We start from the raw sequence: 12403 nt of genomic DNA on the forward strand, positions 1-12403 counted from the left end.
ATCCTTTTTCTTCTTTCTCCCACAACCCTCCCGTTCTCTCGACTTGACTTTGCTTTCTTTCCGGGCTTAGATCGAGAGTGAAGCTCGTATTGGAGTGCGTGCTTGCTTGAAGTCGACCGGTTTCTTCCCTCTGTGGATTCTTTGAACCTGAACGGCCCTCGACTTCGGTCGTAGCTGGACAAGATGGTCAAATTCAGCAAGGAGACGGCCTCGATTGGCATCATCGGCATGGGCGATATGGGCAAGATGTATGCCCAGCGGCTCAGCAGGGCAGGGTGGAGGTAAATCTCTTCTTCGCACGCGACTTTGTTGGTTTGTTTCTTTTTTCGACACGCGCTTTTGCGATTTTGGTAACAGGTAAGAGATACCCTTCCTTTCTATTGTGATTCTTTCCCCTTGCCCACTGCCCCGACACGTCTGTGTCGACCCTTTTTATGATGACTAGAGTGCATTTGGCTCGAGCATGGTCCGGGGGTCTCAAACGCCTTTCTGGTCGGATGAGAACGCCCGGACTGTCGATGATGTAACTTACAAGCTACCTTATTTTTCTTGTGTCTGAACTTCATATCCTTGATATTCATTGGATCATTTCACACGGTGTTTCTGTTGAACCTGTGCTAACTGGATCACTTCTAGGTTGCTTTACTTTGCTCTCACATAATCGCATTCTTTGCTATACCCGATAGAACCGAATAGATATACTAACCCCAGCTACTTTTACAAGGATAAATGCATGTGACAAGGCAGATGTCTATGAGTCTCTTAAAACCGAATTCGATTCTCTCGTACGTGCATTGGAACTCGCAGCCAACGCTGTCCCTCAACTTATAGTATTCATAGAGTGGTGTCACCATCCTTCCCAATGGGCACCTGGTTTCAAGGGTTAGCGATTATATTATTTACAGTGTAGAAGCCGGTGTGATCGACAGGGTAGTAGCCGAGTACGGCCCATGTATGTTTCCTTGGCCAGGGAAAACCCCATCGTCTACCTGCTCTCAGCCTGTCTGACCTGTGTCTGCAAAGCGACCAAGCTCGGTGCGATCGTCGGCGGCCAAACCTCGTGCAAGGCCCCCGAGCTGGCAGCCTTCGATAAACACCTTCCCCCGGATGTAGAAGTTATCTCCTGCCACTCACTGCACGGCCCTAACGTCAACCCGAACGGCCAACCGCTGGTATGATGCGTGCCTTGATTTATCCATGATGATGATTCCTATCATCACTATCGGCCCCCATCTGACGACTGCATGGTAACGAGGGTTGCAGGTCCTGATCAAACACCGCGCCTCAGACGAGAGCCTCCACACAGTCGAAGAGGTCCTCTCGTGCTTCGGCTCCGAATATGTCTACCTCACCGGCGAGATGCACGACCGCATCACGGCCGACACCCAGGCCGTCACGCACGCCGCCTTCCTGAGCATGGGCACCGCCTGGCAGGCCAACGCCTGTTTCCCCTGGGAATTCGGCCGCTGGGTCGGCGGCATCGAGAACGTCAAGATCAATATCACCCTGCGCATCTACTCCAACAAGTGGCACGTCTACGCCGGGCTAGCTATCCTCAACCCGGCCGCGAAGCGGCAGATTCGCACCTATGCCGAGTCGGTCACTGAGCTGTATAAGCTTATGATCCAGGGTCGTCGGGATGAGCTCAAGAGCCGCGTGAAGGCTGCCGGAGAGGCGGTCTTTCGGGCGGGAACCACCCGACAGGACCTGCTGCTGAAAGATGACGTCCTGGACCGCTACTCGCTTTCGAATCAGCCTCGCGAGGAACAGCGTCGGAACAGCCACCTCAGTTTGCTTGCTATTGTGGACTGCTGGTCTAAGCTCGGCATCGTGCCTTATGACCACATGATATGCTCGACTCCTGTATGTGGTCTAGTCCTAACGACTTGTCGTCTCGCGACTATAGTACTAACCTGACGGATTGTGTGTTAGCTATTCCGCCTCTGGCTGGGTGTCACCGAATACCTATTCCGCAGTCCTGACCTTCTAGAAGAAGCGCTAGATACTGCGATCGACGATCGCCATTTCAGGTCGGACGATTTGGAATTCACGTTCGCGGCTCGGGTAGGTTTATTTGATGTAGCAAGAAGATCTCGTCGTGGCTGATTATCTATAGGCATGGTCCGACTGTGTCTCCTTTGGCGACTTCGAATCCTACCGTGACCGATTCGAGCGGATCCAGGAGTACTTCGCTCCTCGATTCCCCGAGGCAGTCAAGCTTGGCAACGAGATGATGAAAACTATTCTCGAGAAGACTACCAGCGGGGGACCTTGAGATACCCCCGCGGTAGGGAAAGGGCGCGTGGGTGGCTAGAATAACGTTGAAGCTATCTAAATAATGTATGTCGTGGCAAGGTCGGCTGCGCCATTGCCTAGATTCCATAGTCCACGCGGGTTGCGATCAGACCGGGTATTTCATGAGTCTGCTCGCCTTTGGTATGCTGATAGTCGGATGGTGGGGGATCAACTTTGACCTGTATGTCAACCAATTAGAGGCAAATGCCTTTATGGCGGGACAATCTCAGTACTGCTTGCTTCTGAATGCTCTTGCAATTGGGATCCAGTAACCTGCGTTCTTCACATGCAGCACTAGATGTGATTACTCAACGAAACAGTCACATGGAGATGGCCCGTCATGTAGCGTGCTATCCCTATAGGATCTCTCGCTAGTCAATACCATGATATATTGTACCTTCGGCTCAAACAACCCATCACCGATCACCATGATAGGTGGGATTTTTCAGGACGCTCTGGGTGTCCCATGCTAATGCTGAAACGCAGTGATCGCCCACTGAAACTGACGGAGCTTTAATTTCTGCAGCAATCAGCTATCATCTTGGCAGTCTCAGCCAACTCCGTCATCGTCTATTTCTATAAATTATGTATCGTATGCTTCGAAGAGGAGTATCCTGTGGGACTTGATCAACTGTTGTTCCAGTCCGCCAAAATGCAGATTCGAATTTCCCTGGCACTTAGCCTCTTTACCATCATCCGGTCTGTCTCCGCCTTGGTCGCCTTTCCCGGTGCAGAAGGGTTCGGCGCCAACGCGATCGGCGGCCGGGAGGGTTCAGTCTACGTGGTGTCCAACCTCGATGATTCCGGCGAAGGCTCTCTTCGCGATGGTGTCTCGCAGCCAGACCGTATTATCGTTTTCTCCGTCGGCGGCGTCATCAAAATTGAGGACCGCATGGTCGTTTCCAGCCGCGTGACCATCCTCGGGCAGACGGCACCGGGCGACGGGATAACGGTATACGGGGATGGATGGTCGTTTTCGAACGCTGACGAGGCCATCGTTCGGTATATACGAATGTACGTGTCTTTCATCCGTGTGAACAAGCGTCCAGTCGAGAGGGAAGCGGAGCCAACTGGAAATTCCTGCACTGACAACTGTACAGTCGCATGGGCAAAGGAGGCACGTCAGGGAAAGACGCCATGGGGATCGCCGAAGGCAACAACATGATTTTCGACCACGTTTCGGTTTCCTGGGGCCGTGACGAGACCTTCTCTATCAACGGGGAGGCAGCCAACATCACTGTGCAGAACAGCATCATCTCCCAGGGCTTGGAGACACATTCCTGCGGTGGCCTTGTGCAGACGGACGGTGGCGTCTCGCTGTTCCGCAACCTGTACATCGATAACAAAACCCGCAATCCTAAGGTGAAGGGCGTCAACGAGTTCACCAACAACGTCGTGTATAACTGGGGCGGCGGAGGTGGTTATATCGCCGGCGACTCCAGCGGCGCTTCCTGTATGTTGTACTTGAAAACGACATGGACATGCAACTAAATGCTCATGACATGGCAGATGCCAACATCATCGGCAACTACTTCATTAGCGGCCCATCCACCAGTGTCACGGCCTTCACTCGGGGAAACGTAGACTTCCACGGCTACGTGGAGTCCAACTTCTACGACCCCGACCCGGACGGAAAGCTGAACGGCAGCGAGCTAGACGCCTCGGCCGCCAACTACGGCGGCATGGATCTCGTCGCGACCAAGCACGACCATCCTGCGGTGGCATATACCATGACTCCCGATGAGGCGGTGACCTATGTCACAGAGCGTAAGTAGCTTTGATTCACTTGCTTTCTGGCGGCCTAAGCTAAGAGTATGCAGACGCGGGAGCCTCCAAAGTCCGAGACGGTGTCGATACGCAGTTGATCGCGCAGGTCAAAACCTGGGGCAAAGAGGGTGAGCTGATCTCAGACGAAGCCACCATGGGAGGTCCAGGCGATCTGGATGGGGGTAATGCCCCTGTTGATACGGATGGCGATGGAATTCCTGATGATGTGGAGAAGGAGCTGGGGACTGATCCCAACAAGCATGATTCGATGGAGCTGGACAGTAGCGGGTATGCGTATGTAGAAGTGTGGGCGAACTCGCTAGTGGAGTCATCATATCATGATTGAATTGTATCATGATTGAGTTGTACATCCTGATACCTGAGAATACCATCGTTGTTCAAAGTGATCTCCGGAGAAGACCTGTCTGTATATAGAAGTGAGAGAAAGAGGAAAAGATCGACCGATACGAGAGAAAGAGACGCACGACAAACAAACACACCAAACAACAACCCGCATATCACATGACCTGCAGCAACGACAAACGAACGCTCGACCATCACCAACCTCGATTCTTTGTATTCCTAAAAGAGAGTCCGATAAGAAAGAAAGACAGAAAACCGCTTGAAATAGATAGGGAGCCACTATGGAGGAAACACGGCTGGCATCGCTCTCTCTAACTCACGTCAACTATGTATGCGGCCCTCTAAACCTAGCACATCATCAAAATTAACCTCGCCATCCCAGAACCCTGATGATCGCCTGTCTCTTCTGTCAGCGTGGCTCGCGCTCGTTCCGCAGGCCCTGTGTGTCATCTATGTGACGCTTGTGTGGGCCACGCGCGAAGTAGAAGTGCTCCTCATGTTTGTGGGCCAAATGGGGTGCGAGGCGCTGAACTTCATTCTCAAGCGGATCATCAAGGAAGAGCGGCCGCAGCGTATGTCTACATGATCTTTTCCGGGCCAGATGAACCGGCATTCAAGGACGAAAGAAACTAACGGCCGATAGAAATGTACGGCAAAGGTTACGGGATGCCCTCGTCACACGCGCAGTTCATGTCTTTCTTCGGCGTGTATCTGACGCTCTTCCTGATTGTGCGGCATACTCCCGGCGCGACGTCGCACTTGGTGGTGCGGGTTGTGGTGTTGGCGGTGCTTGCGGTTGGTGCCGTTGCCGTCGCTGCTAGTCGGATCTACTTGAATTATCATACCCTGAGGCAGGTCCTTGTCGGGTCGACCGCTGGTGTGGTGTGCGCTGTGGGCTGGTTCGCGGTGACTTCCTTTCTGCGGGAACAGGGGTGGATTGACTGGGGGTTGGAGATGGGAGTCGCCCGGTTGGTACGGTTGAGGGACCTGGTGGTGAGTGAGGATTTGGCGGAGGCAGGGTGGCTGCGTTGGGAGGAGAAGAGGAAATTGAGGCGGAAGGCCGCGATGGAGAAGAGGCAGTAGATGACGATTCTCCGCTAAGACGGTTGCATGCTTTGGTTCGCATGAATAGAGGCAGGTACACCCGCATTATTGTGTCATTGATGCAGTGCATATTTCTGTGATGTCATTGAGAGAATAGTGTCTTAGAGAATTATAAGAACCTGCTAAAAATAATACATGATAAATTATATAAGAAGAAGAGAGCCTAGAAAAGAAGAAATATAAAGAAGATTATATTATTAGAACTAGAATAATATTTACTAGATATTCCTCGTTCTAGGAATATTATTAAGAAAAATAGTAATTTGTTGTTGGTACTGCATGAAACATGTCCTCGAGTATTCCTAGTGCCTTTTTGAAGTATTATCATGACAAGTCGAGTACTCCCTATTATTAAATGCAGAGAGCTTATATCAGGGAGCAAGTAAAGTCCTGGTGCCTTAGAGAAAACCATGGTCACGATAGGTCTTCTCATAGTATTCTCTTAGTTTTTGTCTTATAATAAGTAGCGCACCATACATTTCCTTCTTCCAGGAGGTTGTCTTTTTCTTCGGTTTTTGATTCGACTGTTTATTGTGTTCTGGTAGTTTCCTGTACATAAGAAACACGCTATGACCTGTAACAAGAACAATTTAGGATTTAATACTACTTGTCAATACTTCGGCAGTGATAAAACTAGGGGAAATATTGATAACCCGACCCTGAGGTGCATATATAAAAAAAGAGTCTCCTGGCCCAGCGTGGTTCGTTGTCCACTAGACACATATCGAAGCGAACGATGGAAGTATCATACGAATATCCTGCCATCTCCAGGAAATATCCGTTACACTCTCAGCCCAGGCCTGAGGCGACAGCTTTGCGATCATTCATGAATGTGGCCATAGATCCAGACCTCAAATCATATGATCGCCCCCTGAAGTTCTTCAGAATCTGAAAGGCTATCAGGCTTTGGCATCATAGACGCGTCCATGAAGCCGAACAATGGATCTAATATACAATCAATATCCAGAGCCATGCCGTGGGCTCCATGCACTTGTCCTTGCCCTTGTCCTTGTCCTTGTCCTTGTCCTTGCCCGAGCAGCTCCGTTCCCCCGGGAAACGTGCCAAAGATGAACTCCAAATTGAACTCAGGCGCGGGTTGACTTGAAGAAACGCCTAGCTCTGCAGCCGTTAGTTGAATTCTTCTATTCTCCCTCCGAGGGGTGATCGGCGGGTAAATAGGGCAAAGCTCAGACTCACCGGTTGCCAGATTGATGTTGTTCGCCGAGATGAGCGCCCTGATGATGCTTGCCGGACGCTTGACGCCTGGGTTCGTCGCGCACATTTCGTCCAGATAATCCAAATTCGAGGTGAGAAGGGAAGCGTGCGCCGCGCGACCACAACAATGATTTCCAGTTCCCTCGCTGGCTGCATTGCGGACGTGGATCGTGCAAGCGACGTAGATGCAGTAGGCCATGATGTAGGGGGCTTTGGCAAGGCCGTAAGCTTGCTTGTAGCACCGCGCAACGGCGGAGATCCTGTCCGCTGCAAGTGTGCATTGCTCCCAAGACCGCAGGGGCACGGTGGTAGCGCGCAAGTGACCATCCGAGATGAAGGGGCGATGGAGCAGGATAATGAGAGACTGGTGAATCCCGTGCAGAATCAGGACATTCGGCGCCGGGTATTCCGTTGGAGTTATGTTGGGACTGTCGCTGGGCAGGAGATGCTCGTACACGTCTAGCTCTGGGGGGAGATTCTGTTCCCATTTTTGAAGTGCCGCCTCCACCATCTGCAGGCTCGAACGGGCGTTGGAAACGGTGGCACCGACCGCGTAAAATCGGTTGATAATGACGGTCATGATCTTGGACAATGCACAGAGTTGCCGGAACGTGGACACCGAATAGATGGGAGACACCAAGGGAGCCGAGGAGACGAACGCTTCCATTTCCTCGAAAGTGTCGAGAAAGTCGCGCGAAACCTGGCAGTCGCGGACATTGATAGCCGGCGGCCGCCCCAGATAGAGACTCTGCAGCTTGTCACAGATAAAGGCTCCCCAAAAGATCCGTCGTCGGATTTCAACCTCTTCGGCGCTGTCGCTCGTTTCCTGGGGGTCAAGATGAAGTCCGAAATCATACACCATCCGCAGCGCATATCCGGTGAACAGCCATCCCTTGGAGGTCTCGCCGCGGGAATTGTAGGTCGATCCCAGCAATAAAAGGCCGACCACGGTGGGGATGGTTGGATAGATCAACAACGACTGCTCTGCCAGAAGCTGATCGCACCTCTCGAGAAAGAATAATGGCTGGGCTTGCGCATGGTCCGAGAACTTGCTCGAACAAGCAAATATGGCATTCAGGAGAAAGGCTGAAGAGTGCGGTCCGTTCTGCTGTATGTCGCGCATGATCGCTGGCCGATATGTCAAGAGGAAAGTATGGTGCTGGCGCGCCCAGTGCACATTCAGTAGGTGCAGCGCCAAGTGAGTCGGTACGCCCGCAATATCCGGCAAGGCAGCGAGACGATGCTCGGCTTGTCGCTGTAAAGCAGCATTCGCGATCAGGCTGTTTTTTCTGTGCTCCTGTCCCACGTTCCGAGTCAGGCCCGTCCGCGGCGACCGGCCATGATACGGTGGAACGTACAATGCAGATGACGGCCCGAAGGATTCTGGATTTCCAGACTCATCGATCGAAATGAACTGCACCACGTCTAGCTCGTCTTCTTCAGACTCAATACAACTGATCAGGCTTCCCCGCCGTCCGCTGTCGTGGCCGCTTTTGGTAAGGATTGCCCGTTCGCCGGAGTCTTCCTGCACCTGGGGTTCTGGTTCCGAGGCCAACCGAGGCGCTTCACATTGAACTTCACGGGGAGACGTGGACGAGAGCAACCGATCTCGTTCCTCTACCGATGCATCCTTGAGACTTTCAATAAATGATGTGAGGGCAGACCGCTCCCGTTCAAGGTGATTAATTCGAGCAAGCGTGGGTCTGGAGAGCCGGGTCAAAAACAACCATGCATTCGACGACTCACGATGGAACAGCAGCCAATGCTAACGTACCGTTCCCTCGGGGCTCCAAACCGATAGACACATTCCATGCCCTGCCTGATGCAAGGTGTGCAACGCGGCCTCGAGGCGTCACACCGAATCTTTTTCCCTCGACAGGACTGACACGCTCTGACGACCGTCTTCGACCTGCCCGTCGTGGATTTGCGAGTCATTGTCGTCTATTGATTTAGCATGAGAGGGCTGGGATTTCAATACATTTCCTATTTTGATGTAGGTAGTGCACGTATGTAGTGCAACCCCTGGGTACGAACTCAACCTGTTCGTAGCTCGGTTACCTAGTTTTGTATAGTTGGACTAAGGGCGGCACACGCCCAAACAAGTTAATTCCTTTTCCCCATATTCCTGTGGCAAACTGTAGACATTCTCTACTAAGGAAAATCAATTCTTCCAATCTTCCAGATCCTGGCTTACAGCCATTTTCGTATCGACCTCTTACCTGTGTGAGAGTAGCTGCTCCCAAGCGGTGGAAAGGCTTGTGAGGCAATGCCCAGCAGCAATGTTACTCCGGCATGCTTGAGGATTCCAACTAGAAGCGTTTCAAGAAATGATCTACAAGTGGGGAACCGTCGGAGACTGACTCTCCGGGGGTTGTCCAGATCAATGACCGAAGCATCAGCCTCCACTATACTAAGTACCTCACTATCAACATGTAGCTGATGGCGCTTTGCCCCTCCCCGCCCCGGGAGCTCGTACTCCGTCCTAACCACCGACCTGTAATGGATCTGGATTCTTATAAACCCTTTTGTTTGGCAAGGTGATCCATTCTGCCAAGCTTGCCGACATTAACGAACTTGACAAACTTGACCAATACCGCGTTCCTATACTCTCCCTTACTCGACCGATATTCGACATGTCTGCGCTCCTGGAAGAAGTGGATGTCCTGGTGGTGGGCAGTGGAAATGCGGGATTTGCATCCGCTATCTCAGCAGCGCAGTCCGGCGCCGACCGAGTGTTATTGATCGACAAATGCCCCGAGGAATGGGCAGGCGGCAACACCTACTTCACCGCGGGAGCTTACCGTACAGCCCATGGGGGACTCCAGGATCTGCTGCCGATTGTCAACAACGTCACCCGCGAGCAAGCCCAGAAAATCGACCTGGCCCCGTACGCCCCCGAGGGCTTCATGGCGGATCTGCGGAAAACCTGCATGGGAAGGTCAGATCCAGAGCTCGCGAACGCTCTCGTTGCCGACTCCAACTCCGCGGTCAAATGGCTGGCAAGCGAAGGGATTCGGTTTCAGCTGTCGTTCAATCGACAGGCGTATGAAGTTGACGGCCGGATCAAGTTCTGGGGTGGGCTGAGTCTCAAAACCCAAGATGGAGGCAAAGGGCTGATTGCCGACTACCGGGCTGCGGCCAAACGGCATGGAGTCCGGGTGGCCTGGTCCACGGCGCTCAGCGGAATCCAGACCGACGCGGTTGATGGGAGCCTCATTGCGTCGGTCAAGACGAATGCCCAGGAGAATGTCATCAAAGCTGGGGCGATCGTTTTAGCGGCGGGTGGGTTTGAGTCGAATGCCCGGATGCGGAGTCAGTTCCTCGGTCCTGGCTGGGATCTTGCAATGGTTCGAGGCACGCCATACAACACCGGCGATGTCCTTGAGCTCGGTATCCAACAGCTCGGGGCTCAGCCCGTCGGCAACTGGTCCGGCTGCCACTCGGTGGCCTGGGATGCCGCCGCCAATCCAAACACCGGTGATCGAGTGGCCTCCAACGAGTTCACCAAGTCCGGTTATCCACTCGGGCTCATGATCAACGTTGACGGCCGCCGATTTGTCGATGAAGGGATCGACATGCGGAACTTCACATATGCCAAGTTTGGCCGAGCGATCCTCCAACAGCCCGAACAAGCTGCATTCCAGGTCTGGGATTCTCGGACCAAGCCGTGGCTGCGACCAGAGGAATACCGAGAGGAGCGTGTCGAACATATCTCCGCCGATACTTTGGAGGAACTAGTCGAGAAGTGTGCCTCCTGTGGCCTCCAGAACCGGGAGGCATTCCTGCACACACTTCGTGAATACAACGAGGCCGTCTATGCCCATCGCCGTGAGAACCCATCCGCAACATGGGATCCCGCCATCAAGGATGGCCTGTCGACCCAATCATCCGCCAAGCAACTGGCACTGGCCAAGTCGAACTGGGCCCTGCCGCTGGACCAGGGCCCTTACCTCGCCATCAAAGTGACATGTGGCATTACCTTCACCTTTGGCGGTCTCAAAGTGGACGCCCGCAACGCACAGATGATCGCCTCGGCCACGGGCCAGCCCATCCCCGGGGTGTACTGTGTCGGGGAGATGATGGGTGGGCTGTTCTATTCGAATTATCCCGGTGGTAGTGGCTTGACTTCCGGCGCAGTTTTTGGTCGGAGAGCTGGCAAGGCCGCCGCGGCTGCTGCCCACAAGAGGGGGAGCAGAAGTCAGCGGCAACGCGACCCCCAGCAGACTCAGGTAGCCATCGCCAGCAGGTTGTAGTTTTGAGTGATTAGATTTGCGTTTTGTATTTAGCATACGGTGGAGCCAGAAGAAATGGTACATTATACGAGATGCTTGCTAGTGTTGTTTTGAACATGACCTTCCCATGTTAAAATAGTCGCCTACTATATCTGATTAAGCACAAACTCAACATCCGTCGTCTAGATCTGAATAATGTTGCAGGAATTGCCTTTGCCTTACCGTGGCATGCTCATGAGCCTGCAACCGGAAAATGAGTTCCGGTGTCGCCTCCCTACTAGGGCTCCATGGCCCAGGAATCGGTTCACACAATGTAACAGATGACTTGATCCCTTCGGGCCTTGAGGTCTTGTTGCAGACCGAGACACTCCTCGGAACCTCATGTTCCGTTATCAGTTCCTTAATCGGAAGATGTACGCCGGGGTCGATGACCACCGATGGGAGAGAGCCGACATGCTGTTGAGATATAACCCACGAGACGGCACAATATTTTTCAGTCTACCACTCGAGTACGGTCCACCAGTGACTCAATTGATATCATTGCTCCCCCTTCACTGCACAATGGGACATCTCGGAACTGCGACTGTGCCAAAGGTCAGTGCCTACGCTATGTTCTGGTCCAGCAAGAGTCTTTTCTCTTAACGCTTTCCTTGAGGCTTTCCTTATCGACTGATCACCGATATATTCTCCAGCCAAGCGTCGACCCTGCAATCTCACTGCTGTCCGCTGGATCATCCGGCACCAAGGCGTCCACGGGCTATACAAGGGACTTTCTCCGACGACCATGAAGCAGGCCTCGACGTCTGCCGCGCACATGGGAAGCTACAATATTCTGAAGGAAATGGGGAGCGCGTATGGCGTTCAGCAGAGTGTGTTGACTACCTTCGTCACTGGTGCGATTGCGGGCACAATAACAGTCTACACGACACAGCCATTTGACTCGATCAAGACGAGGGCGCAGACGCCCGGCTCCGCGGGGACCGCTGCTGCAATTGGAAGCATATGCTCGGTCCACGGGCTGCGGAGCTATTGGCGCGGTAGCACGATGCGCCTGGGAAGATTGGTAATGGGAGGGGGAACAGTCTTCACGGTGTATGAGGACACTCAGCTTTTCTTCGGAGTCTCGTGCCCCTGCCGAACTGAGTGTCCAGTATGGATCTTGGTGCTTGAAAGGGGAGGTTCATATGATTTTGCTTTGAGTGGATCTCATCCAGAAGAAACACGGCAACAGTGGTCGTTTGTGCCCCCGCAGCGTCCTCAGATGTAGTATAGCCATAGACTACAGAGACGTAAAGCCCAACGAGGAGGCGCTGACGAGACAATAGTGTAGTCAGAGGTCAGACTGCTGTTTGGCCACCGGAGGAAGAGTCTCCGGGAAATCCTATCCTACGCCGGGGATTCTGGGGCCGCTCCATCACTCGACAGTT

At 53.0% G+C, this 12403-nt stretch overlaps 4 protein-coding genes across 4 annotated transcripts; 3 read left to right on the forward strand and 1 right to left on the reverse strand.

Annotated features, from left to right (window-relative positions):
• Positions 1–25: 25 nt before the first annotated feature.
• P168DRAFT_310022 (prephenate dehydrogenase (NADP(+))) lies at positions 26–2522 on the forward strand. Its single transcript, XM_024839362.1, has 7 exons — positions 26–281; positions 725–785; positions 841–952; positions 1024–1172; positions 1264–1863; positions 1933–2064; positions 2117–2522. Exons 1-7 carry the CDS (start codon positions 184–186, stop codon positions 2273–2275), a joined length of 1311 nt encoding a protein of 436 aa, XP_024694439.1. The 5' UTR covers positions 26–183; the 3' UTR covers positions 2276–2522.
• A 425-nt stretch (positions 2523–2947) lies between these two features.
• Positions 2948–5508, forward strand: plyC (polysaccharide lyase family 1 protein; the record flags this gene model as incomplete). Its single annotated transcript, XM_024835884.1, has 6 exons — positions 2948–3309; positions 3396–3748; positions 3805–4062; positions 4116–4356; positions 4777–4997; positions 5069–5508. The coding sequence occupies 6 exons, from the start codon at positions 2948–2950 to the stop codon at positions 5506–5508; spliced, it is 1875 nt and encodes a 624-aa protein (XP_024694440.1).
• A 675-nt stretch (positions 5509–6183) lies between these two features.
• On the reverse strand, positions 6184–8556 carry P168DRAFT_326154 (fungal specific transcription factor domain-containing protein; the record flags this gene model as incomplete). Its single annotated transcript, XM_024841093.1, has 3 exons — positions 6184–6648; positions 6727–8447; positions 8519–8556. The coding sequence occupies 3 exons, from the start codon at positions 8554–8556 to the stop codon at positions 6386–6388; spliced, it is 2022 nt and encodes a 673-aa protein (XP_024694441.1). The 3' UTR covers positions 6184–6385.
• Positions 8557–9650: 1094 nt separating this feature from the next.
• Positions 9651–12175, forward strand: P168DRAFT_310025 (succinate dehydrogenase/fumarate reductase flavoprotein; the record flags this gene model as incomplete). The annotated part of the gene is made up of 2 exons (XM_024839363.1): positions 9651–10941; positions 12150–12175. The coding sequence occupies 2 exons, from the start codon at positions 9651–9653 to the stop codon at positions 12173–12175; spliced, it is 1317 nt and encodes a 438-aa protein (XP_024694442.1).
• Between the last annotated feature and the right edge of the window lie 228 nt (positions 12176–12403).

The sequence above is a fragment of the Aspergillus campestris genome (assembly GCF_002847485.1).
Source record: "Aspergillus campestris IBT 28561 chromosome Unknown P168scaffold_4, whole genome shotgun sequence".
In the NCBI taxonomy this organism is placed as follows: Eukaryota; Fungi; Ascomycota; class Eurotiomycetes; order Eurotiales; family Aspergillaceae; genus Aspergillus; species Aspergillus campestris.